This window comes from Netta rufina (genome assembly GCF_964035555.1).
Source record: "Netta rufina genome assembly, chromosome: 2".
Lineage (NCBI taxonomy): Eukaryota > Metazoa > Chordata > Aves > Anseriformes > Anatidae > Netta > Netta rufina.
In genome coordinates, this window is record NC_140124.1 from 59,432,597 (window position 1) to 59,458,398 (window position 25,802).

At 41.5% G+C, this 25,802-nt stretch overlaps 1 protein-coding gene across 5 annotated transcripts in view; it reads right to left on the reverse strand.

Moving 5' to 3' along the window:
• Positions 1–25,521, reverse strand: part of CDK13 (cyclin dependent kinase 13) — a 51,807-nt gene extending 26,286 nt beyond the window's left edge. For all 5 annotated transcript variants that reach the window (XM_084283195.1, XM_084283194.1, XM_084283193.1 and 2 more), the window contains exons 1-5: positions 24,014–25,521; positions 13,045–13,650; positions 9,334–9,504; positions 8,929–9,068; positions 4,116–4,286 (exon numbers count right to left, since the gene is read on the reverse strand). In XM_084283195.1, coding sequence (XP_084139321.1) covers positions 4,116–4,286; positions 8,929–9,068; positions 9,334–9,504; positions 13,045–13,650; positions 24,014–25,251 — 2,326 coding nt within the window. In that variant the 5' untranslated portion in view covers positions 25,252–25,521. The remainder of the gene's footprint in view (positions 1–4,115; positions 4,287–8,928; positions 9,069–9,333; positions 9,505–13,044; positions 13,651–24,013) is intronic.
• Positions 25,522–25,802: the final 281 nt, after the last annotated feature.

Sequence of the window (25,802 nt, forward strand, 5' to 3'; positions counted from 1 at the left end):
GCTATGAGAAAGTAACTAGCTAGTCATATAACAAAGTACCACAGACTTGGAGTCCTTTTGATAAGTGCAGTACAGTACTGTTGGGATAGATACTGCCTTCATGCCTAAAAGGCATGAAGTTTGAAGTCTGGTTTTTGTACTGCAAATATAAAATTGAACCTTGCTAAAACAGCTTAGCCACACACAGTCCAAATGCTCAAAACAAAACCAACCAAACAAAAAAGCTCCAATGTTAAACAGACATTTTTTGATCACAGTCTCACATGCCAAGTTTCACGTTTTCCCTCAGGTTAGCAACAGAAAACTGTCTCTTCCAGTTAAAAGGACGAAGACAAGCCGGTCTGTATGTGTCAATGTGGTTTTATGTTCAGAACAACAGCAGGCAGGTAGGGCAGGTATTGTGTGTTTAGCAAAAAGAGATGCTGGCAGTTCCAAAACTAGACTGTTGATCAAATGCAAACAGCTCACAGCTGATAAACAGGCAACTGAGCAGTAGAGGACCACCTCAGGTGCACAAAGAAAACAGAGACAGAGACCTAAGAAATTCCAGTCATATGAATGACAGGCTAATCGAGAGAACACAAACCAGAGCTGACAAGTCCAGGGTGAAAAAAAGCCTTCTCCTCTTGCTAACTTCAACAAAATGGTTCAACTAATTTTTCATAGGACTATGAATAAATATACTTGACAAATAGTTGTTTTAAACAAATATTGCTTTCTTCAGTCACTACTGCATGGGTAACAGAACACAAACTCTCAGACAAAAAAAAAAAATATTAAAAGAGGATGAAGAGCTTCTGCAAATTACAATCCTGCTCCAAACCCAGCTACAAAAAGACATGAACTGAAGGTCATGGATAGGAACCCCAGTTAATTTGAACTACCATCAATCAAAGAAACAGGAAAAGCGAAGGAAGAGTACAGTTGGCAGCAGACTTGGTCACAAGTACCAACAGTATCAGGTTGCTTCTACTACCATGAAAGACTGACACCCACAGCTGCTCCTGTACTGGCTCACTGGGAGAACATTTTCAATAAGAATAAGCAGAGTTCTGTGATTCAGAAAAATATTGAGTGGCATCAAGTCGGTCATTGGTGTTATCAAGCCAAATAAGGCTTTATGTCCTCAGAGAAGCAGAGGGAATTTTAACAGTATGTTCAGCGGATTTTTATTTATGTAGTTAACTGGTACATAGATAAACATACAGGACAGAATGCAAACTGAGTCATGTGTCCCATCCCTGAGCTTATGTGTAAGCTCTGAATGACAGGAAGGGGAAGAAAAGCCTATATTCAGATGAACCACTAGAGAAACATACAGAACAGATACAAGTTCCTACCAAACCCTAGACACCTGTTCTACCCAACAGGATTGTGCCTCAGAATCAAGATGCTGCACTAATCAGTAACAGCACTCTCCAACTTTACCATCAAGCACGTCTCATACTCACTGAAGACTATAAAGGTAAAAAAAAATTCAGATCTTCAGTACAACAGATCCATATATGTACTACTAAGCTGTGTATGTTTCCAGTTTATAAACACTACGATGGAAATGCTGTGCTGCATTTCCATTGATGAAAATACTCTTAACACCTACAACTCACTGCTCCAATGTGTTACATTTCCTTTTCTCATGGTTGGCCCAGAGAGAATAAAACAAATCCTTTCTATTCAAGCTACTGCTATTGTTGACTTTACATCCCAAGCTGGTCAGGGTAAAACAGGAGATATATTTTTCTTCCACTTTCTTTAGAAGTATAATACTGTTGAAAGTATCAAAGACAGATACTCAAAAGTTAGGAAGACACATGCTTTTAAGTGACAAATCGTGTAACACAGCTCTAAGTATCAGGACAAAGTGGTACAAGCCATTGTTGGTTTGCAGACCAATGTTACCATCTTAAAAAGCATCCTTAAAAGTACGCACCGTATAAAGAGTGCCTGATATTTAGTACTACATATGCTGCATTTTGAATTACCAAAATCCCAATTAAAAAAAAAGAACAAAAAACAAACTTAAGTGAACAAGTAGATGAGTAACAGGTCAGGAGATGACAGGCAACCTTAGACCAAAGTTAACTTTACTAACTAGAGGAACGTGTGTTGGTAGAAAACGGTCTCATTCCCTACTTCCACAAATAAGATTTCAGCAGGGTTTTGTAAGATCTATGTTCCAAAGCTAAGATAATCACAACACACATTAAGCGTAAGCATGTTCATGAGAGGGCAAAACACTTATTCTACTGTAATTTCTACTTCAATAAGACATGTCACTACCACTTGCGTGTTCACAGTGGTTTACCATGAAAATGACTGAACTTCCCATTTGCTTTCACTCCCTGCGTAGGCTACAGCTTGCCCACAACTACTCAGCTATAAATCTCCATTTCACAACGAACTACTCATTAGAGAAATACAGACTGCAGGAGCCCAAAAAAAATAAACAGCTTCCATCTTTTCAGAGACAAATCATAATAGTAGTCTTATTGTCATGCTAATGCTTTCAAGAGTCTACCAAAAGCTAATTTTATTCTTGTATCTCCAGAGAAGCCCCTTCTCGTGCAATTTTCTGAAAATGTAATTGTTTTAATAAACTGTTAAACAAGAATGTGAAATTAAATTGAAAGCAGTATCAAAAGCACAAATACAGACTTAAACAAAAAATACATTTGAAATTAATGAGAAACAGTTTGAAATGCACCAAAAAAAATTTACAACTCAGAAATGGAGAAAATTAATTAATGAGACTTTAATACTTAAGTCACGGCTCAGTGTGGTCTCATTCACCAAGTAGGTTAGACCTAATTAAAACTCAGTCCAAGACCACATGGAAAGCCTACGCTGGCTGTTGCAGAATCAGAGTTCAAAGAGGGTGCTGACCACTGAACCCACACATATCTAGAGAAAATGTTTTGCTAGACGCTTTCTACTTTGAAATGATAAAAAATGTCAACGCTGTATTTCCTTCAAAGTATGCTACTTTCTAAAGAGACTAGGAAAAGAACTTAATTCCTGTCTAACTCTGACAGCCATCTTCTGACTCATCACAACATCACCTTGTGTTTCTGCTGCCTATGCAGTACATTTATTGTTTTCTACCCACACTGGTGCTAAACATGCTGTATGGAACTCAGGGTGGGAGAACAGGGAAGCAGCACAGGTTACACACTCCTAACATCCCCTTCAGCCAGCCCATGCACGGAGGTGCCTGCAGGGCACAAAAATACCCCTGAATGATAGGTTTATAAGACTTGTAGCTAGAAGGATACAACCTCCAAAGACAAAACAACCACTTTTTCAAACAACCGCTTGGTATCAAGAGTTCCGTGCAGCAACAGTGCACAATTTCCATCGTTTGCTTGATTCTCCAGGCTAAGAAGGTTGCAGTAACTCAGGCAAGCCCAACTTAGCACTGAAGGAACCAAAATAAAAAATGAATGTTAATAGCAGAATGGTTATATTATTTACTTTCTTGCAGGATGTAGTAGAAAACATGCTAATTTCAGGAATAATACTTTAAATAACTAAATCAGAACAAATGTTCAAGTAGCTATTGTTCCTAGTTAGTCATCTCTTCAAAAGAATGCAAGCCTTCAATTGGGAAAAAAAAAACACTTTTATCCTTCTATCCTTCAACACACATGCCTAATTTTGAAAAAAATGGAATGAAACAAAATCTAAACAAGACTGACACCTAGAGTGAAACATCTCTTCAATGTTGAGCCTACAATATTCCACATATGAGAAAATGCTGTGAAGAATGTAAAAGGCTAAAAAAACCTCACATATAAGAGCTTCCCATTGTTGCTGGTCTCCTAATCCATGTGTCACAGTCAAACATCTGTTTCTCAAAATTGGAATCAAGATTTTTTTTTTTGTTGTTTTGTTTTGTTTTTTACTGCACAAGGCATTCAAAAATATTTTTTATCAGCAAAAGGCATAGGTGAGTTACATGAAGGACTATTTATCAATAATTAAGTCACAATCATAACCTCTTGTCGAGTGTCACAATTTCCAACTTTTTTTTTTTTAATGAAACTTCAGTTCCAGCATAGCAGCCTACTGCTTTAAGAACAGGGTCAGAAAGAGCTACCCCGTTCTACTATACATACCTTTATCTTTCTTGAAGTCCAAAGCATCTTCCTTATCTGTCACTATTTCCTTCATGTTGATAATGCTTTGGTGATTAAGCTGTCGAAGAATCTTAATCTCCCGAATAGCTGTAATTGGAAACCCTTCTTTTTCATTATCCAAACGCACTTTCTTTAGTGCCACCATTTCTCCTAAAAGGAAATGTAAATAAAAAAATATAAACATTAGCAGTCAATCTATAGGATTTAAAAACCCTTCACAACTGTTACTATTTCTGAATTGAGATAGTAAAACTAAACAGTTCACATTTTGGTGCCTGTATCAGTTCCACGCTGACCAGAAACAAAATTAACCACTGCTGAGAAATAATCACACAGAGAGGCAAAATTATAAATACTAGTTTTCAACTAACCATTCTAATACTCATTTTCCTCCTGCGTACATCTCTCACCTGTGTCCTGATCTTCCACACCAGGTCTACCAATTAACCCCTACGTAAGAGTGATTCTTAGCAGGAGCTTTAGCAACATAAGCCTATACCTACTATGGATTTATGAGTACTGCATCACCGCAGCTCAGAATGCAGAAGAAAGTTCTTGTCTTTCAGTGAGAAAGATGTTTTACAAAGACCTGAAGAGCTACCACGGAATAGTTGTGCTTGGAAGGGACCTCTGAAGATCATCCAATCCACCCCTCCTGCTCCAGCAGGGTCAGCTGGAGCAGGCTGCGCGGGGTTTTACTACCAACTGTTCTTCTTAGGTACAAGCTGCCTATAAATATATTTACACCCACAGCTTCCCAGTGCAAGCACTGAAAGTTAAAAGAATTCAAACGTTTATATTATTTTAATGCAGTATTGGTTGAGTAACCCTTTAGAACTGCTCTCTCAAGAGCTTGATCAGCAAGGACGAACCTTGGGAATAGGGGTGTTCTACAAGGAGGCCACCAATTTGCAGTGTGCAGTCACAACCTCCTCCTTTGCTGTCTTGTACCTAACTTAAGTAGGAATTAGGCTCCGAAACAGTCCCTTATGTTTTAACCAATCCACCAAGTGAGGTAAAAAGCTTTCCTGAATATTTTGGTTTTTGTCGACAAAAGGAGTGTGCCTCGCCTGTTGAAGAACAAATACAAAATACAAGAGCAAAGTTTCAGAAATGAGTTGCTAAGTCAAAAAAAAAAGTGCAAACTGATTCCTCGCCTCAGCAGGTTTCTGACAACAAAGCGGTCCCCTAAAATAAGGGAACCCCTGCTATTACACTTACTGAAAAAGTGACTGCCTCTGGAAAACCTCATCAGAAACAAAGGAGGAAAGAGTTAGCCATCAGTTCTAATCACCCATCCAGGTGATGTGAACTGGTGAAGATCCCAATGAGGAATGATTGTTGAGAGAGGAAAAGACTTGCCAAGCTATTCAGCTATTCTGTTCTGAGATGGCAGAGTATCAAACATTCCTCATTCGTTAGCAAGTTCAGGGAGAAGATGGCTACCAACACGAAGCGAACAAAGGTCTCTTAGTCCTCTTTAACTATAGTTTCAAGGGAGAGGAGCAGATAATCAAGCAACGTACCTCACCTATGTAAAGCTCAAGGTTGTCTGAGAAGAAAGGAAGACATTTGGGACTAAAAGGCACAGCCTATGCCAGCACCCAAAAACCCTCCAAAGGCAAAGGCAAAAAGATTACCGCTCGCATGCTGGGATGTGCTGTATAGATTAGCATGGGCACAAGAGGCATAGAAGACATGCCGTGACTGGAAGGGTGGGCATGGAGGTGCCTCTGAGGTGCTTCTTCACCTAGCAGGAGGCACATCAACGAGGAACTCTGGCCACAGAGCACAGTACCTTTATCAAAAATTTCTCTTGCCAACAGAACGACCACGGTACCAGGAGCAGCAGAAGAACTTGGGAGGAGATAATTTGGAGAAGGAAACGAATGTTATGAAAAACACCTACCAGGGTGCTTTCCTTTAAGTGCAATGCCTTGATGCCACAAACTCTGATGGTACGTTTTCCCTAAAAGTAAAGATCTTATCATGTAGACTGATTCTTGGTGGGCATACGATGCGGAACTGCAATTGAGGAATTTTGTAACTCCACAGCAGTCAGGAGAATATACACACCAGCACTGATAAAGTAAGAATCTTATAACCCAGGCTCCTGATCACATCTTTACCAATACACCGGCAAAATTGTTTAGTCCTGAGGCAGTAAATTTGATAACTAACAATTTTGTCAGAATTCTCATGCATGAATCTGGAGAGAAATACTACAATTTAAGATACGAGGCAGACAACTAAAGAGTTCCTACTAGTTATCAGTACACTTTCTACAAACAGAAGTGTCACTGCTATGTTTACAGTAAGAAGAAAGTTCCCTCATTTATTTTATTGCAGGCTGGCCTGGATGAAGCTAAATTCTGCAAAATAGCAGAAGTATGATCTAGCCATGATTGAGGATATCTAAAAAAATGTATGCCAGCTCAACCATTTGGGGTTTTTGGGGAAGCTTACTGACAACGCAGCTATGTTAGCTCTAAAAGGACTTACTCTGCACCACTGTGTATAGCACACATGCAATATGTAATGTTCCAGTATGACTCCAGATAAATTCAGCTGGAAATTAACACAGAAGCAACAGAACAGGATTCATCAGGGCTAATAATTCGTGACATCTCTAGAGGAAGCTAAGGTAGACACATGGACAATGAGATGTGAACATTCAGGTTCACACTGTGGTGGTCCCAAAAAACAATTAATGGAGATGGTTCACAGATTATAAGCATGTATAGTCAAGTTCTTCCCTTATGCAAGTTATGGAATATAGATGTTACTGTTGGAACTCAAGAGGCTCAGATGTTATTTACAAATTCCTAGTAGACTTATGAGCTTTTACAGCAATCCATCAGATAGAAAAATTACAGCAAGTTGCCCCATAAACCAGATGCTCACATCTGAAGAACTAGGGCTGTGATAAAGAAGGGAGGAAGGAAGTAGATCCCAATGTTGTAGGTTATGTCTCTAAGCATCTTACTAATGCAGCAAGACCTGTTCTTAAACCTCATAAGGTATTGACTCTCAGATCATACCAAGCAGATGAGATGGCGTAGCAAACAGTAAGGGAAGCAGTAATAACACAGGATCTAATGGAATCTTTGTATCTTTTGAATTTCTATAAAAGAATCACTGTGCAATTTTCTAGGCACCATTAAGCTCTGTTCCAGAAAAGACAACAATACAGGTACTGGAGATCACTATAACGTCAGAAGCTGAAAAATTAGAGTAAACAGACTCTAACCTTTATGCATTTTGAACAAAGTAGTTGTGCAAGGAGCAAGTGCTGCAAGCACAGAACACATTCAAATGCTTTGATAAAATTTATCATTAGCTGTTACAGCCTAAGGGGCAGGACAGATGCCATTGTAGAGAAGCGCAAATTCTCCTCTGCTAGCACTGGAAATATCCAGACCATGGATCTAAACACACTCCATTCTCAAAAGCCATGTGAGAATGGCTTTTTTTTTTTTTTTTTTTTTTTTAAAGGTGTGGCATCATTTTGGAGACTGGCTTTGGACCAGTCTCCAAAAGAACAGCTTGGTCCTCTCTCTTCAACATACTTGGTTTGAAAGCCCACTGCAGAGCCTGTTAAAGGGTAGCTGAAAGGCCATGATTGTCACTCCTTACACAGGATTTAAATTCAAGGCTGAATGGAAAAGTGGAAGTTTTGCTGGAACTGTACAGAAAAGCAACAAATTCTACTAGAGGTTAAGAAATGACTGCCACACACAAACAACCTGAAGCTTGCCAAAGAGGCCAATATGGTTATGATGGGATTAGAAATTTAGCTGTGCAAAGAACAGGACAGCAAAAAGAAGCCCCTAACAATGATTTGCAATGGCTCCAAAGGAAGGAAGTAAAAAAGTAAGATCTGTGACAGTTCAGCTTAAAAACAAAAGTCTGCAAACTCAGACAAGCACAGGTGAAGAATGGAAAAGAGTGTAATTACATTGCTCATTCTTCTGGAGACCAGAAGGAAGGAACTGAGGCTGATATATGATCCTATGTGCTTCAGTTACTGAAGTAGAAAATTATACCCTATTCAAGGCATGTACAATTAAGCCAGAAGGGCAAGCAGTCAGAGAGAACTACTAATTGAACACAAAACTAGCAAGGTATAGCACACGTGAGTAAATAAATTTCACTGCATTATCTATTTAGAAGCAGTGACAACACTCCTGCATACCATAATGGCGAGTGCTTATTTGATTATTAGTTTCACATGATATTTGTAAGTTACATTCCTGCAAGAAAAACACCTGATATGCAACACTTCAAGCCTGCATGGCACAGAGATATCTTCTCTTCCTACTGCCAGCTAGTGATGATCAGCGTACAAAGAAGGAAAACAGCTAAATCTCCTGCACAGCTCCTTTCACCCTTGCAGCCTTTTTACAAACTTTATTATTCTGTATCATCCTGTCCAGGGTGCCATTTTGTTTCCCCAGGGTATTTACGCTCTTGTCTTTACTTCCTCAATCGTGTACAGAGCATCAAAGCTCTAGAAATAACACATGGAAATTAACACTACTCAGTTTATGCTTTCAACCACAACTTTACAGATGAATGATTTTCCAAGGCAGAAAAAGATTGTGTTTTTATTGAGTTTTTAATTCAGACAAAAGCTAGATCGAAAACAAAACATGTAACGCAACTAAAAACTTTCAAACCATTAGGGGACACAATACCAGATTTTATTTAATTATTAAAAAAAAAAAAAAAAAAAAAAAAAACAAACCACTGACTTTGAAACGCAAGATTACATTTACTTTTTTGAACCTACCTGTGTCTTTATCTCTGGCTTTGTAAACTTGCCCATAAGTGCCTTCACCAATAATACCAATGATATCAAATTTATCCACACAGCGCTTTCCCCAGTCTATTTCTTTTTCTTTTGTTTCACCATGTCGTGGTCCACATATTCTAGAAAACAGTAACAATCTCTAAGAATACAGCTGATATATTTAACTATGGAAAAAAAAAATGATAGTAAATATTCCTGTTATATTACTAGACAACCCTTACTACCACTAAATGGCAATAAACCATGCAGTTTGATTCAAAACCTCGGTAGTATTAAGGAAGTCATTACAAAGTAGAAATTGTTTTAATAGAATACATTTTTAAGAAACTATTATCACTTCTGTTTCCATTATAGACTTTAACATAAAAACTGTAATAAACATACTTTGGTCTTCTCTTGCTGTGTAACTGAACTGCTGGTTTCTTTTCTTCAGGACTTTTGGCTAACTCTGCTCCTCCAGGCAACTCAGGTGGAAGTGGCAAATCTGCAAGCAGATGGCGAAGTTTCTTCTCTGCTTCTTTAACTGTCTTCACTGAAAGATTCTCTCGCAGATTACTAAAAAAAAAAAAAAAAAAAAAAAAAAAGGCACAGTTTTGCTACTATGTTGAACACAGTACAATTGTATTAAAATAAAGAAAACCTACCAGATTTCTTAAAGTATGTTCTAGGCTGTTAACACATCAACATTTAAAATCTGTGCTTTTAGAATTTGCTAGAATTCGATTTGTACTTTACAGATGGCTTGCAAACAGCTGGCTGGTGCACAGCTGACTACCAAAATGCTAAAGAAAATGAAATCAGATGTTCAGACTTCACATTCCTGACGAAAGCTGAAGTTGGATGACACGGCAAGCCTTACCAGCAAGAACAACAAGCCCATCTGGGTTCCAGGCCAGACTTCTGCCATGTGATCTTTTCTTTCTTCCTTTTCCCCAAGCCTCTTAGGGCTCAGATTAATAAGAATATTTAGAGCTCAGGTGCTGCCAAGTATCAACAGTGGTAAAATCTGTACTCTGACTTCTCATATAAAAGAGCAGATTATCCTAATCCAATTCACTACAACATTACTCTCCAGAGATGACTAGTTTCACGGTTACAATTACTGCAGGGCATTATGAGGTATCCATACCATGCCTTTTACAGATTCTAATCTCATACATTTGCTGAAATGCTCCATATTCAACATGTTCTTACTGATCTGCATGCAAATGAAGTGGGAAAAAAAATCAAGCGGAAAACTGACTAAATGTTTTTCTGGTTTACTGATGTCTTTAAAAAAATAAATAAATACTCTGGGAACAGATCCTAACAGTTAATCTCTGTCCTGAGGAGAATCCCCCAAACACACTGCAAGGTAATCCTACATCATGTACTATAAACGAGAATTCTAGAAACACTCTTCCTGTTCTAATGGGGAATTTCTGAGCACTCCATACAACCTGCAGGATTATTATTTTTTTTTTAAAGGTGTGGCTGTTTCATCAAAACTTCTTCCTTTAGTTTAGCTACATTTCGCTGTTATAGTATATCCCATAACTTTGCATCCATGACCATCTCTGTATGCTTTGTAATTACATTAACTGTTTTCGGAGGTAGCATTCTCTCTTTAAATTTCAAACTTTGCCACTGTGTTAATAAAACTTTGTTATGCTCTGAGGGTGTATTTTTCAAGGCAGCTGCATTTGCCAAATCACAGTATTCTACTGTCAGCATCCCTCTCTGGGAACCTGTCCTGGAGGAGAGGTTTTCCTACAACTTCATATCTACCTCGTCTCGTAGGTAAAGTAGAAACTTCCGTAGAAAGATCTTGCTACCCCCCATCATGGGGAATGCACATGCTCTTTCTTACATTAATTGCAATTAATTGCAAATAGCATTCCAGCATTTTGCCTGTCACTAGGCTTTGCCACGAAAACAAAACCCTTGAGTGTCTCGTACCAGTGCCTGAGTTAAAAGAGGCACCTGAAGGAAGCCCATGCTGTCCTCATCACAAACATAATGGTCAGCATGCTATAAAGCCACCTTGAGCAGAGAAAGTAATTGCCAGGGTCAAGAATAATTCTTATTTTTGAAGTTGAAATATTTGCATTTGTCTCACAAATTCTGCCCTCTAAGTTTCAGTATTAGTGGGAGTACAACATGTGAGAGGTTCTGAAACAATTTCAAAAGACGTACACAAAAACAGGGGCAGCCAAGAGCAGCCTTCTTTTCAGGTCTGTTAAACTACACACTGTTGACCACTGGAACAGTTTTCCCTTTCAGCTATCCTCAACAGCGGTTTCACAACACTGCTGTTCCTTTAGGTAGCTTGTTTGCGGTTTTATCAGATTCCTACTGAACTTCACAACTGACACTACATTAAGTTCTGCAGAGTATCAAGCTTGCTTTGTTGGCACAATTTCCCCATAGTAACCAGGTCCAAGGCAAACACCTTGGTCCTCCTTCCTCCCAGAAGTTGTAGATCATTTTCCTTGACGACATAAGGTTTGTCATGACTTGTGTTCATAACCATTCTGACCTGAAGTTCATAACCTCCTAAAAGCAAAACAAAGCAGAGCATAAATGACATCCTATTATTTGTCATTAATCTTTCTAATGAAGTTTGTTTGCAAGCATTAAGTTTTGTCTTTTTTTTTTTTTAAAAAAAGGAGAATGAGCCCAGTGCTGATAGAACTGTTTAACTGTAGTTCAACTATTCTACGCAGTTGAACTATAAGAAAAGCATTGCATTTAAAAGATGCTAATAATGAGAAGCCCTGTGCCAGCTTCAGGTGGAATCTCATTTCATGGTACCACAGTTAATGCTGCAAAGCCAGTTAAAATAGTAAATCTTCCTCTCAAACAACACGGACAGAAAGCCTGTTTACCTACAGAGGATGGTTTTGTTCTAAATGTAAATGCAAGCGTCCAGTCACCACACAGATGTAACTCTGAACAACCGGAATGACATTTGCTGGAGTACTGAAGGGCAAGAAACAATTTCTCTTCTAAGAAAATCTAATACCTTCTGAAGTTATATTTACTCACCAAGCCCTCTGCATCCTAATGTTTACCAGTGCATTAAATTGCTGGCAAAGACAGAGAAGCATTTACACCACTAGTTATAACAACTTTTACTAAATACTACGATTTACGAAGAGCAAGAGAAAACAGACTACTTTCACAGATACAGAATATGAAATAAAGTATTTCAGTATGTCTTGAATTTCTTTCACAGTCTTGTTTACACATATATCGAACTTAAATCACTTATTACTTCAGTGCACGGAAACTGCTTTGCTTGCTGTGGGAAGTTGCTCTCTCCTATACACGTCAGAGACCAGTAATACAATAAGTAATACCAAAAGCAACTTTTTTCAATTTCATCACCAAAACCAAGGAAAAATGGTCGATTACAGCCCAATAGCATTGTTTTCCAACACAAACCACAGCAAGTACTCTCTGTAAGGACAACGAAGAGACTCAGTGTAGCTTTAAACTCAGGCGACATTTGGAATACAGACCTGAGTTTCTTCACTACAGTCCAATTTTTATGCTTCAAAGTCAACGCAGATTACAAACCACGAGCCTCACTTCACTTATACATAAAGAATACTGATCTCTGAAATAAATTACATGAAAATAACACACATCTATGATATTAGGAAAATAATTGCCATACAAATGGAAGAGAATCTTTAACACAAACACCTTTTTTTTTTTTTTTTTTCTTAAAGACTTTCAGATATCGGTACTGAATTCATCTTTTCCCCAGAATGATACCCACATTTCTGCTGAACTTGAAATCCTGAATTTTGCACACATGTTATTCCCAAAGCTATTATGTACCAGCAATTTTAAATCATGTCTAGTGTATTTTTCATTGAAAGACTCCTCGTAGGCTAAACCTTTCTTTTCAAAAAACAGTTGATTAAATAATTTTAAACATCTCATTCCTCCAGTTCACCAGTAACTGCCACCTTAACTGAAGAGCAAGAACAAATTACTTCAGCACCCTCACCCAGCAAACAGAATTACATGTACCTTTCGCAAAGGAAAAATAAATAAATAAAGCCAACAGACAACCCCCCAAAGCAAAGCTATGACACAACTCACCTATCAGTGTCTTTATCTTCAGGCAGCGTGGGAGGCAAAGGCAAGGGTGGCAGTGTGGAGGTTGGTAGTGCAACAGTGCGATCCTTCTCCTTGGTTACTACACTCGGTGTACTCGGTTTGGTCTTCTCTTTTACAGTGACCGGCTGCTGTTTTACAACGGTTGTTTTATTCTCTTTTACTGCCGCCGTTTTCTGTTTAGTATTTTTGTCTGCAATTAAATTATTTTCTCCTTTAGTTTCCAGAAGTGGGGCCTTTGCTTTTGCCTTGTCATTCTTCAAATTTGCACTGCTTGTAGGAGAAGGTGTATGCTCAACTTTTATTTTCTTCAGGTCCTTTACATTGTTCACTTGAGGTGCGCTTGCAGCAGTGTCAGTGTTTCCCTTGGTAGGTGTTGAAGTGTTGGAAGCTTTAGCACTGGCTTTAGCTGCCTCAGCAGCTCTTGCTTTTTTGTTTTTGTTCAGCTCAGCAGCCAGGCTACTCTTCAGAGTCAATGTACTAGGAGAGATACTTGAATGGCGACTTCTGGATCTGGACAACCTGTGTCTGCTACGAGACCTTGAATGCCTTGATGAGTATGGACTTCTGCTTCGAGATTTTGCTGATCTCCTGTTTCAGAAAAGTAAAATTTAATCACTTGAAAATTAGTCCAACTTTTATCTCGATGTATCTGCAGTTCTGATAAAGTACTCTTTTTAAACCAACCACTAGCACCGTGCTTACAGAATAAACAAAACTACAAAATAGGAAAGACAGAACCTAAAAAAAAAAAAAAGGTTTAAAAATAACATAAATCCAGATTCTATATCAAAACAGGTTGCTAGATAACATTAAAGATCTCTTAGATACAGTTTCTCCCAATAAAGAACTGCAAAATACTACACTATAGGGCTAATAACATAGTATAAGACAAATAAGTTTCCTTTTCCTCAGTACTTAGCAGAAACATTGTTTTCCTTTAAAGATCTGATGTTATACTACTTGTGCTGCCAACTTCAGTATATGCAAGATTTTAGAAAAATACAGCTGCCTACACAACCAAAACTCAACAAAATGAAATTAATGTTACAACATAACAAGAAGCAGCTAAACACAACACTGAAGGAAGCAATTGTAGAATCTCCTTAAGTTTCACTTTTGCAACTGTAATTAAAATGTTACCTAAGAAATAATCTTAATACTAAAGGCTGCAATGTAACCTGCTAAAAGACAGAAATAAACCTTAGTTTTTGTGTTTTGTTTTTTCAAAATTTAAATGAAGACTTCCCTGCTCTCCCTGAGAAGAAAGCACCCAGTATTTTTTTGTTCTATCTACTGAGAAGCAAACATAATCCATGAGTAGCTCTATGCTACACCTGCAACAGAATAAAAAGCCTAACAGAACAGGGAGAAGATTTTATCTAAGCTGTCTACAAAATCATAGCAGGAAAACAACCTCAAATGGCAGCAGGGGAGGAATGGAAGTATCCTAACAACTGTAAAAACAAACTGTGCAAAAAATACCAGTTGATAGAAAATATTTTTCATTCAGATCTTCAAAGGGACATATTAATTTTACCACTAGTTAATAGTCCACAGAAAAGCAAAAAGGAAGAAACTAATTGAGATGAGGGGCATGCGAACAAGTAGCCAAGACTGGTGCTTCGATACAAAGATACGACATGTTTTTTAAATTCATTATACCATACTAAAAATAGCAAAGGCATTCATTATATTTACAAGTATTATCTTGATTCAGGTCTGCTGGAAATCTGTTTTTCTTGGGTATCTCACTTGCAGGGAAGAATAAAATTAAATCAGGATAAATGAAATTGTTTCCATTAGCTAGACAAAAAAAAAAAAGTATCAAACAGTAGTAAAACTAAGACTTTCTGGAGCTCTAGGAACTTCAGAGATCAAAAGACAGCATCACGGTGTTTAACTTTCCAAAAGTTTAAACCAAACAAGAATAAATCTAACTACAATCATTATGGTCACATCTAATCACCACTATGTCAAATCCATATTTTGGTAACAAATGAATGCAGTTTTAATTATTAACATATGAAATCACATTCCATTGCTTCAACTGAACAAATATTTAAGATCGTATAAAACATTTCTACTTTATGAGCAGTATCTGCTACTTTCCAAGCTTTTCCAGCATTAAAAAAATGCCTCTTCAAACTTTTTCCCTGAACAACAGAAAAAAATCATTAAGACAATTGAGATTACGTAGGAGTGATTAAAAAAAAAAGTCTAGGTGCACACTGTGTACTCTATCAAAAACTTCAAAATTTTATAGATGAAACTGATATTGATCCAAACAGCTACAGAGACCTTTAAAAAATTCAAAGCTCATATGAGGGCAATTCTTGAAAACTAACACAGCTCAATCCTACATCAGGGACAGGTTTACAGAATTTTCTGGCACTACACAATAACAAAGTAATTGAAATAAATTACAGATAAAATAAATATTATGCATTTTTAGGGGGAGAATTTTTAACTGAGGTTTGGGGATCAACTAAAGAAAGAAAATAAAAGAACACTTGGTATAGGTTTTAGTGAAAGAATGGACAAAGTAGTGTTTGGCTTCTGGATAACTGGATGCTTTGATCCCTTCTATTCCACTTTCTGACACTAAATATTCAGTCATTTACTTAGGCCTTGTCATTTAAATGACAATCACAGCCCAATAAAAAACAGCTCAGAAAGCCCATCTCCATTAAAAGCCAGTAAAAAAAATCACAATATTGGTCAGAAAAATTCTCCTGAAAACTAATTTCTGCTCCATTATGAAAGAAGCCACTGAAGTTCTTTTTCTCGTTGTTACTTGGGAAGTTTATGTACCATATTTTAGGCTCAAAAAGTTTTCAGAGGCTTGGCAAAAGTGAAACAATTTTTTTTTTTTTCTTTTTAAAGTTAAAATGTTCCATACTATGAAGTTGTGATGAGGCAGCAGGAAACAAAAGGAGGGCTGAAGATATGCAAATAATAAACACACTTCAAGTGCTAGGTCAGAGCTCTCTTCATCCTGCTATCTCATCTTCTGAGAGGAATTATTACCCCTAGCTGATGTATGGTGCTTGCCAATCTATACTGGCTGTAGAATCAGGATAATTCAATTTCTCCAGCATCAAGTGCAAGCTAATAGGCCCTATGAATCCTGAGCTGCCTTGTATAAATGATGCGTCATTTCAAAGAACGTCACTGCCCCATCTTGGAAAACACTTGCACATCTTGTTCCCGGATTAGCTCCTTTGAACTGAAACTTGCTCCCTGTACCTACAGAACACACTCCTCCGCCTTCAGAGACCTCGCTGCAACTCGCCTCATCTGTGTTCGAGTTTTAACGCAAAGCATGCCCTGGGGGGGGTTAAATAAGTCTGTTCCTTTCACAAGTATGATTTGTGGTTTTTGTTGTTTTCTTACATTTATTTATTTTTAGAAAAGTGCCTAAAATAAAGCAAGTAATCTATGTCAGCAATTAAAAAATACAGGCGTAATTCCACATTCACTTGAAAAGAGAAGCAGCAGATTAAAACATTGCAGTTCTTGAGACACCTTGTCTCATCATAAGGCTGTTTCTATTCCACTTCAGTCCCAAATAAAACACATTCATTTAAATCACAACTAAGGATGAAATGGGAAAATCTGTTCAAAACACAGTAACTACAAATGCTCACCTGGTCAGCTCCCAACGTTTTGGTGAGGAAGAGACGGTTTTGAAAAGCTAAGGAACAAGTATCTTAAATCTTTATACCAGCTTCAAAAAGAAACGCGCAATCAAGTCAAGCACTGACAGTGGCTCCACATACATATTTTACCAATATCAGCCAAGATAGCCTGGGACACGAACATAGATTTATTTACACAAGCTCTGCACAAAAACACCCAACTATTCCCCTCCCCAGGTTTCCTGCCGCAACAGACAACGGCGTAACGTTCTCATATCAGCACTGCATCCAGAAGGAAAGACCAAAGTCTCCTGCACTCAATTATATAAGTTTCAATTCCACTGCATACTACAGCCCTTAACATCAGATCAGAACGAGGTTTTGAAATACGCTGAGCACAGCCTCTGCAATGGTTTGATTTTTTCCAAAAATTTTTTGATGATTTATGTCAGCAGTTTGTTTTTTTTTTTTTTTAACGTTGCATTACGTAATGCATGTCTGGGCTAATAATAAACCAGCTCCTCCATCGGCATCCTAAGGACCTTTGCAACAATGTCTTGCTGTACCTTGTCTTCTAGACTCAATGCAGGAGTGGCAGGAAACACAAACACTTGCAACTGAACAGACAAATGCTGAAACTTAAGTAAAAGTCAGCTTTTTCGAAGCTCTGGTTATTCCAGTCACATTGATAAAACTTCATGACTTCCTACATTTAATGATCTTTTCAGATATTTGACTATCACTGCCATAAGCATTCATTCAAAGGTCTCAAGAGAATCTCCCAGGCTAGACAAAACTTGTGTACAAGTTTCCATCTATAAAAATGGCACAAAAGCAAAACAGCAGACATTTACAAGCTTTCCCTCAGAAGTGCACACAGGGCTCAGAGTGGAGAAATACTGCCCTGTATGTAAAGCCAGCTAACTCGTGCTCTTCAGAGCTAGCGCTCATTAGAAATAAAAGATGAAGTGACAGCAGCACAGCAATGGGCTGACACAATAGCCAGTGCCTGCCATTTTAACGAGACACTAACATTTTACTGGGACCCTGAGAAAACACCAGCAGAGACATCTGAAATACTCTCTAAATCTTCCACCAGACTTCTAGGAAATGCGCATGCATGCATACGCACACACATAAAATGCCTTACCTGACATTTATTTGCTACCAATTATTTAGTCCTTAGTTAGGATAGTTTGTTTTCAACACAGTAACCAAGAACACCAGGACAGAGGCTCCAAACATGCAGAACTGTGTTGCGAACGGCAAACAAATCCAGCAAAACAATGCAGGCATCTTCACCCATCTTCTCTGGAGAGATCAGACACGTCCTAATTGCCAGGACTGCAGCCAAACCTCCCAAGCCAAGAGCACCAGCATCTGCTGGCAATGTATGCGGGAGGAAACAAGTAGGGAGCCACTTTTCCAGGTAACATTTCTTCCAGTTTGCACTCAGCAGTCCCACCTTGTTTACAAGTGCCTCTGCCACCACGTTTGGCTATCAACAGCCTTCCACGAGTGCCTTGGATTCACCTTGCACAGGCCTCCATACCCGCAAAGAGGGTAACTGCCAAACTTCACCATTCTCATAAAGCCACTTCTGACCCATATTCCCATTCCAGCATGTTTTACATACAGAGGAAAATAAATAAATAAGAAAACCTGGAAGTATCAGCAGGACTAGTCAGCAGCAGAACGAAGAAGTTCCTTACACAGAGCTGCTTTTTTCCTTCCCTGGAGACAGCAACAAAGGAGACTAGGAGAACAACTACATTAGCTGCAAAGGGAAATTGACGTAATTACACAATATTATGTCTAGCTAAAAACATGAAACCAGAAAAAAAAAATCAAGATGTTATCTAGAAAGCGTGTAGGAGAAGAAGCAGGTTTAAAGAAACAAAGGAGGGCAGCACTAGTAAGGGATTCATCCCCAACCCAAAACTCAGCCTCACTTTTCCTCCATTTTTTACAGCAATAAAAAGTAGGCAGAGATTTGTTTTCCTCTAGGAAATAAAGAAAAAATTGTTGTTGCTTAATACAATGCACTTATTCACTGTATAAGAACATATTTCAGATATCAAAGTATTATCAGTTACAAGTTTCCAACCTGTCACAATGCTCCTCCTTCCTGCAATAAAACATACTATTGCATTTCATTAGTTAACTTATCAGTTATCAAACAGATTCCTTGGTGAACTTTAACAAGAAATGTCTGTTAATGTAACATCACATTTTCAGGCAGACCATGAAGCTATTCCAACCAGCAACTGAAATCTTAAAGGCCTACATTTTACTATCTTGATATCTGAAAGAGAAAGGAAAATGAATGGAAAAAAATAGTGGACATTTATGAAAACATTTTTCATAAGTGTTATGAAAATTAACAAATAATTAACACCTCAGGTTTCCAAGAACATGAGTCTCACTTAGCTTAAACATTTCTTGTCGCGCTACTTTCCTACGTGCTCCTCTCTTCCCCATTCCACCCCCACACATCTATTAAAAACAAACCGACCCCTAAATTTGATTAGCAAATCAGAACAGATGTGTTATCTTCTGTTTGTAAACTTGAGACCCTCTTCTTAACTGCTTCAGGAGCATGCCAATAGTCAGCTACATGCATTACCTACACACAAACAATATTACACTTGAAAGGTATCAGGGTCTGCAGAGCCGAACAATGAAACTGATTTTTGTCCTATGTTTGCTTACTTTTAGACAAAACCTAACACAAAGGGATTCATCAGAATAAGAGGGGAATAACAAGCAAGCAAACAGAACCAAAGGAGGTTAAAACATGCTGTAGCCCAGGTCTATCACCAACAGACAGCGAACGTAGCGCTACCGAGCACGCACTGCCAGCTTCCAGTTCATGGTAAGGTCAGAGTGCGTTTTAAAGGGGAGACCTAAATTTAATCAATTGGCTTCACCACAGATCTTCCAAGACGTTTATAATCACGCAGTAACATAAACCACCTTGACAAAAACATTGCAGCTCACAGTACAGCTTTGCCATGTTGCAGTAGCAGGCCAATGCACGATTCACTTCTTTAAACCAAAACATCATTAGCACTCTCCCTTCATATCTTTTTAATTCATTTTGTTTATTTTCTTGAGCCCTTGGTGCAGGGTTATATTCCAAGTAGCTCCTCAATCAACCAACCACCTATTCTGCTTCGCACATGAAGACCACGTAACTTGCTTTACAGAGTCAAACTGTAAATCTCTGCTCTCCAACACATGCAGCATGGGAATACCGAAAATGAATACGATTTTGGTTTTTAAATCTGCTTTATAGCCCAGTGTCCTAAGACAAGAGCTCTGCACACAAAGAAATCAACTTGCAAAAAATCAACTCAAATTCTAGTACACATTGTAATTTTTGCTTTTTTTTTTTTTTTTTTCAAATGATGTTGCTTCCCACGATAAGGGAAAAAAAAAGAAGCAAGAAGGAAGATGAAAGGCACATCATCACAGTTAGCACAAGGTAAAGTCCACTGCCAAGTAAGAAGAGGTCTTAATTTCAAAATATGTACTAAAGCAAGGGCCTCAAATGCACTGCAAGTAATCGCTATTCCAACAGGGAAAATATGGAGTTCCACATTAAAATTTTGCAAAATACAGTTTTACTAAACAAGATTAAAGGGTTTTATACAGAAAATCTCTTTTCACCGCACAAGAGGAAAAAAACATCCAAAAACCTCTCGTACTGCTTTAAATCTCAAAGTATCAAAATCACTGGCTGCAAAGCTATTTTTGTACAGCGTACGAAACCATGGTTTCTCCACAAAGTGGAGATTTACCAGTTTAATGTCTATTTTACCACTTTCCCTACACTCGTCTCGGTTTATCGCAAAAATGATGCATATTTCAGAGCCTCGCTGCTACAGACTAGTGACAGCTGTAGAAAGAGATGGCTCTGTAGTACCAGTAGGAGAAGCAAACTTGTATTTTTCCTCCAAGCAACATCCATGCGCACCATAGTACTACGCTAGTGGTGCCCCACCTACTTACTTTTATCCCAGGCAGATGGGTAGGTGTATCCACATTTGGAAAAACGCAATTACTCATCTATACAACTAGCTGAATTAAATGTGTGATCACATAGCATATGACCTGACTGAAGTTACAAAAAAAAAAAAAAATAAATAGCTCTCCCCCTACAATCTCATCCTAAGCCAGTTTCAAAAAAAGAGACTGTTTGTTTTGTTGATCTTGGTGTTTTCTTGTTTAAAAAAAAAAATCCCTAAGTTTAATAAAAATCAAGTCCACTTCTCAGTAGGGAAATAACCTCCTCATGGTTTTCATATAATGGAAGAATTCCCATTCTGGAGATGTGCACACACTGCTTCAGAACAACTCTGCTACAGTCCACAAGAAAACATAATACAAATCCACCAGCAGCAAGTAAAAAAAGTTTTGTCCGGCAAGTGGAAAGAGCTCAAGCAATCAGTTTGCCCAAAACATAGATGTTTATTGCGATTGTAATGGCGAAGGCAATTAGTCTCCCATTCAAAGATAATTTTCCAAGCACAAAACACTTATTTAGTGTCTTTGCTTCTGTTCAGAAGCAATCTCCAGGCAACACCGCTGAAAGATACCAGCCCATCACTACTGCAATCAGAACTGGTAACTCGCATTAATTTCATTGTTACTGCTGCTCCAGAAAACCAGGAATTGAAACGAGTGGCACTGACTTCACTTGTTTCTCTTCTACTGTTTACTGGAACTTTCTCCCTACACAGCTCAGAGATGAAAAAATCAGGGCTCCAGACACTCGAGTTCTTCAGGCTTGCTACAACCACTTCATTCTCATTTTCTGCATCCCAGAATAACTCGATAATTAATATAACATTATTGGAGATTCATATATGAAAGAGATTGAAAAGAGCAAGGCTGCAATACTTAGTAACATACAAAGTTCTTACTGTCTTGACACCATTACAGCTGGACACAAGCCCAGAATTACATCCTTAAATCATCCAGATCAAGCAGACAGGTGCTGTACGAAGCTCTTGCCTTCATGAAATCATATTCTACCAGGTCTAAGGCTGCTATACCATTATCTAAGCAACAGAGCAACAATTTTCAGCATTTTAGGTGCAGTACCAGAAAGTTAAGCAATAAAAACAACAATGACAGTTTTGAAGGGCTAAACCGATCAGTTCATTATCTTCCATCTTTATTTCCCGAGCACCACCACAATGCACGTAATGCGCAGGAGCTGCATGACAGCAAAGAAACAGTAACTTGCGTTTCTCCACAAGAGGCAAACATTATGAACAACAAAGCTTATCCTCGTGCTTTTGTTTTCCTTCTTTTTCTGTGGAAATGACATTTTAAAAATGAATGCCACGTTAGGACAGGCTGACCTCACCTTCTACATGAAACAACTTCTTTCTCTCAGCCATTCCGATCCCTCTCCAATAAACCTGACAATCTGAATTAGTTAACAAAACGATTTCTCTGTACCCAGATAAAGGCGGGATGCAAATTCCAGTTTAACTGTAGGAAGGAAGGAGTGAAGTCACAAAGCTAACTCCTGAAAGCAGACCTGTAACTCGAGGAAGATTTACACGCTTATGACAAAGACAATACAAAAATGAGGAAACAAACTCACACTTCAAACCATGGGTCCCCTACCCGCAGGAAAAAAGTAAACAAAGAACACCTACAAAACTCTGCCCTGTAACAGCACCCTACAAGACCTTCTGTACCTGCTGCTACAGCAGCATCAGCCAGCACATCAGATGGGACCCCAAATTAATGGGACCGTCAGTCTGGCTAACATGGCTACTCGGAAGCACAAACCTTGTGCATGCAGCTCTGACATTATTTGGCTTTCCTACTCCAAGACAAAAACATCTACAGAAAATATTCTGTGGAGTGGTTAAATCCAAATATTCCAGTAACATTCCTGCTATTCTATTATTCAAATCATCCTGCAAAAGTATCCTTAACAACTTGGAACAGGCTCCGTGGAGCAACAACAGAGTGCTCTTTTTCGGAGCACTCAGTGCTCTCTGCTTGAAACACCCTATTGTTAACAACATTTTTCCATACAACCCTACCTTAAAACGACCACTTTTTCTTTCTTTCCTCCAAAGGCACCTTTGTTTTGCACCTCTGAACAAAACAGGGCACAGTTTTGTTACTTCATTCTATGAACAGCACAGGATGCACACCCCAGACAGCAGACATTACCAACAGCCAGCAAAACACAGGAACAACTTGGGCATCATCACAGGATACCCCAAATGGTAACTGATGCATTAGAAACACCAGAGAACAGTTCTCAGACAACCTACCGGGTAACACATTGCAAACAAATTTCTTGCCAACATATCACCCAATACATTTGAAATCTAAGCCCAGATGTGAATTTAAGCAAACTCATAAACAACGGGGCAGCAGTAAGGTTTCAATGTGGGAAATTAGAATTTTCAATGCTAAAAACATACTAACCAAATACTTTACATTCCCAGTGGTTTTGCTGTAAGCGAAAATATTTTCAAGTGCTTTAATTCTGATTATAGAGATACAGTCCCTGTTTCTGCTCTATGTGAAACTCAGAAAATCACAGAAACACCAAACTTCACATTCTTTGTCCCCACTAAGAATAAGAAAATAATTTTCAAGCACACACCAAATAACAAGTACTGTGAAACAAGCTCAGGTGAATTTTCATAAGCTGCGTAAAACACAGAGGCAATTTAGCAAAACTTGACACTGGCTCATTTTCCTATTGAAATCAAGTCTGAATCTTTCTACAGGCCTCTAAAACGAACAAGAAACACTAGTAACGTGAATTGCCCATCAGCTTGGTTCCTCTTTAGACTAGTGGGAAGCAAATTGACAAAAATATGTTTAAAATGCACCCTCTTCTTTAGTGGTATAGGAGGTAGAATAAGGATGTACCTGAGAATACCCATACGTCATAAGATTTGAAACCAAAATCGGACCTCTGGAAAATTTGTCCTCCAAGAAGTGTTTTCATTGGGTCATTCTCACTTGAAAGTGCCCTCTTGGGCTCCAGCCCTGGCAGGCTCATCTGCCAGCTATGCGGGGTCTCTGACAAGGAGGAACCAGCGGCAGGAGTGTCACCAGCACCCTCGCCTCCCTCTCCCCATGGCAGGGCAGGGCAGGACAGGCCAATCTTTGTATGAGGCCCAGTTCCCTTTCCACACAGCTCTCTGGCAGCAAGAGGGAGGCCTTTTACTGCCAGCTGCAAGCCTCTCCAGCCTGCCCTCGGGCCCAGCCCTGGCCTCTGCTCCCCTCCTCTACCCGCAGAGCCTCCCTCACCCTGCACTCACCGGATAACAGGGCTGTAGGGGCTCCGTGACCTCCGCCAGCTGCTGTAGGGACTGGGCGACACATCCCCGCCGCGCTCGTAGGAGCTGTGCCGGCTGTAGCTGGGGGAGCGGCGGCGGCTGTAGGGGCTGAGGGGTGAGCGGCCGCCCACGGGGCTGAGGGACTTGCGGCTCCGCTGGCTCTGCGACGAGCGGTGCAGCGGGGGGCTGTCATCCCTCCCAGGGCTAGGGGACGAGCGCTGCCGCCGGTAGGCTTTGGGCTCGGGCTTGTCATCCCGGTAGGCTTTCGGTGGGTCCTTGTAAGCCGACGGCGGCTCCTTGGCCGCTTTAGTCCGGCTGCGGTGGGCTTTGCTCTCCCGCTCCTTCCTGCTGCTGCTGGGCGAGGCAAGGGACCCCTTCCTGCGGTCGCTGCTGCTGCTGCTCTTGAGTCCCTCCCGGTCCTGGCCGCCGGTGTGGTTGTGGCGGCTGCGGGACTTGGAGGAGGACGACGACGAGGTGGCCTCGCCACCCCCGCGGCCGGAGGCGGCCGCCCCCTCCTGCGGCTTGTCGTCGCCCCGCCGCCGGTGCTCCCGGTGCCGCTCCTTGGAGCGGCCGCTGCTGCTGCGGTGCTCCCGGCGGGACCGGCTGCTCCTCTCCGCCTCGCCCCGCTGCCTGCCGCCGGGGGAGGAGGCCGGGCTCCCCGCCCCGCTGCCTCCTCCTCCTCCTCCGCCGCCGCCGCCGGCTCCGGCCGCGCCGCCGCCCACCAGCCCCTCGGACTGGGAGCTCACGTCGTCGTACTCCTCCAGCAGGGTGCCGAGCCCCGCGCCGCCCCGCCGCTTCTCCGCCTCCTGCGCCCCGCCGCCGCCGCCGCCCCCGCCGCGGCCCCGCCGCCGCTTGTGCCGGGAGCCCGAGCGCCGCTTGCCCCGCGGCCGCTTCCGCTCCCCGCCGTCCCCGCAGCACGACGAGGCGCCGGTGGCCGCCAGGAAGAGCAGCGACTGCGGCGGCAGCGGCGGCTGCAGGAGCGGCGGCTGCAGGAGGGGCGGCTGCAGGAGCGGGAACAGCAGCGGGTGCGGGGCGGGCGGCGGCGGCGGCGGCGGGGGGGGCGGCTGCGGCTGGGCCGCGAAGCGCTTCCGCCGCCGGTGGTGCAGCCGCTTCTTGTCGCCGCCCGCCTCCGCCCCGCCGCCGCCGCCGGCCCAGCCCCGGCTCCCCCCGCTGCCGCCGCCGCCGCCGCCGCCCGCCGCCGCCTCCGAGGTGCTCGGCATGGGGCCCGCTCACGGCCCGCGGCGGGGACGCGGCCTCGGCGCTGCCACTCGGCCGCCGCCGGGCTCAGGGCGCCATGGCGACGCGGCGCCGCGTTCCCGCCGCAGCGGCAGGCGGGCGCCGGGCAGCGGGCCCCCTCCTCGGCCTCCTGCTCCTGCTCCTCGGCCGCCTCCCGCCGCCGCCAGCCGCCGGCCGGCTGCCCGCCCGCTTACCGTGCCCGCGGCCGGCCGGGCCCGCAGCTCCGCGCCGCGCACCGCCCCGCCACACGCACCGGGGACACGGCCCGGCGGCGCGCCGCGCATGCGCGGGGCCGGCGCCGGGGGGGGAGCCGCGCGCCGCCAATCGCGCGCCGCGGCCGCCGCTCTCGCCCGCATGCCCGGAGCCCGGCGCGCCGCCCCGCTCTCGCGAGATTTCGCCCCGTCCCCTTCGCGGCTCCCCTCCTCCCCTCCCTCCCCTCCTTCCTCGTCCTCGCTGCCCCGCTCCGAGCGGCTCTCGCGAGGCGCGGCCCCGCCCACCGCCGCGCTCTCGCGAGAGGATCGCCCCTGTTAATGGC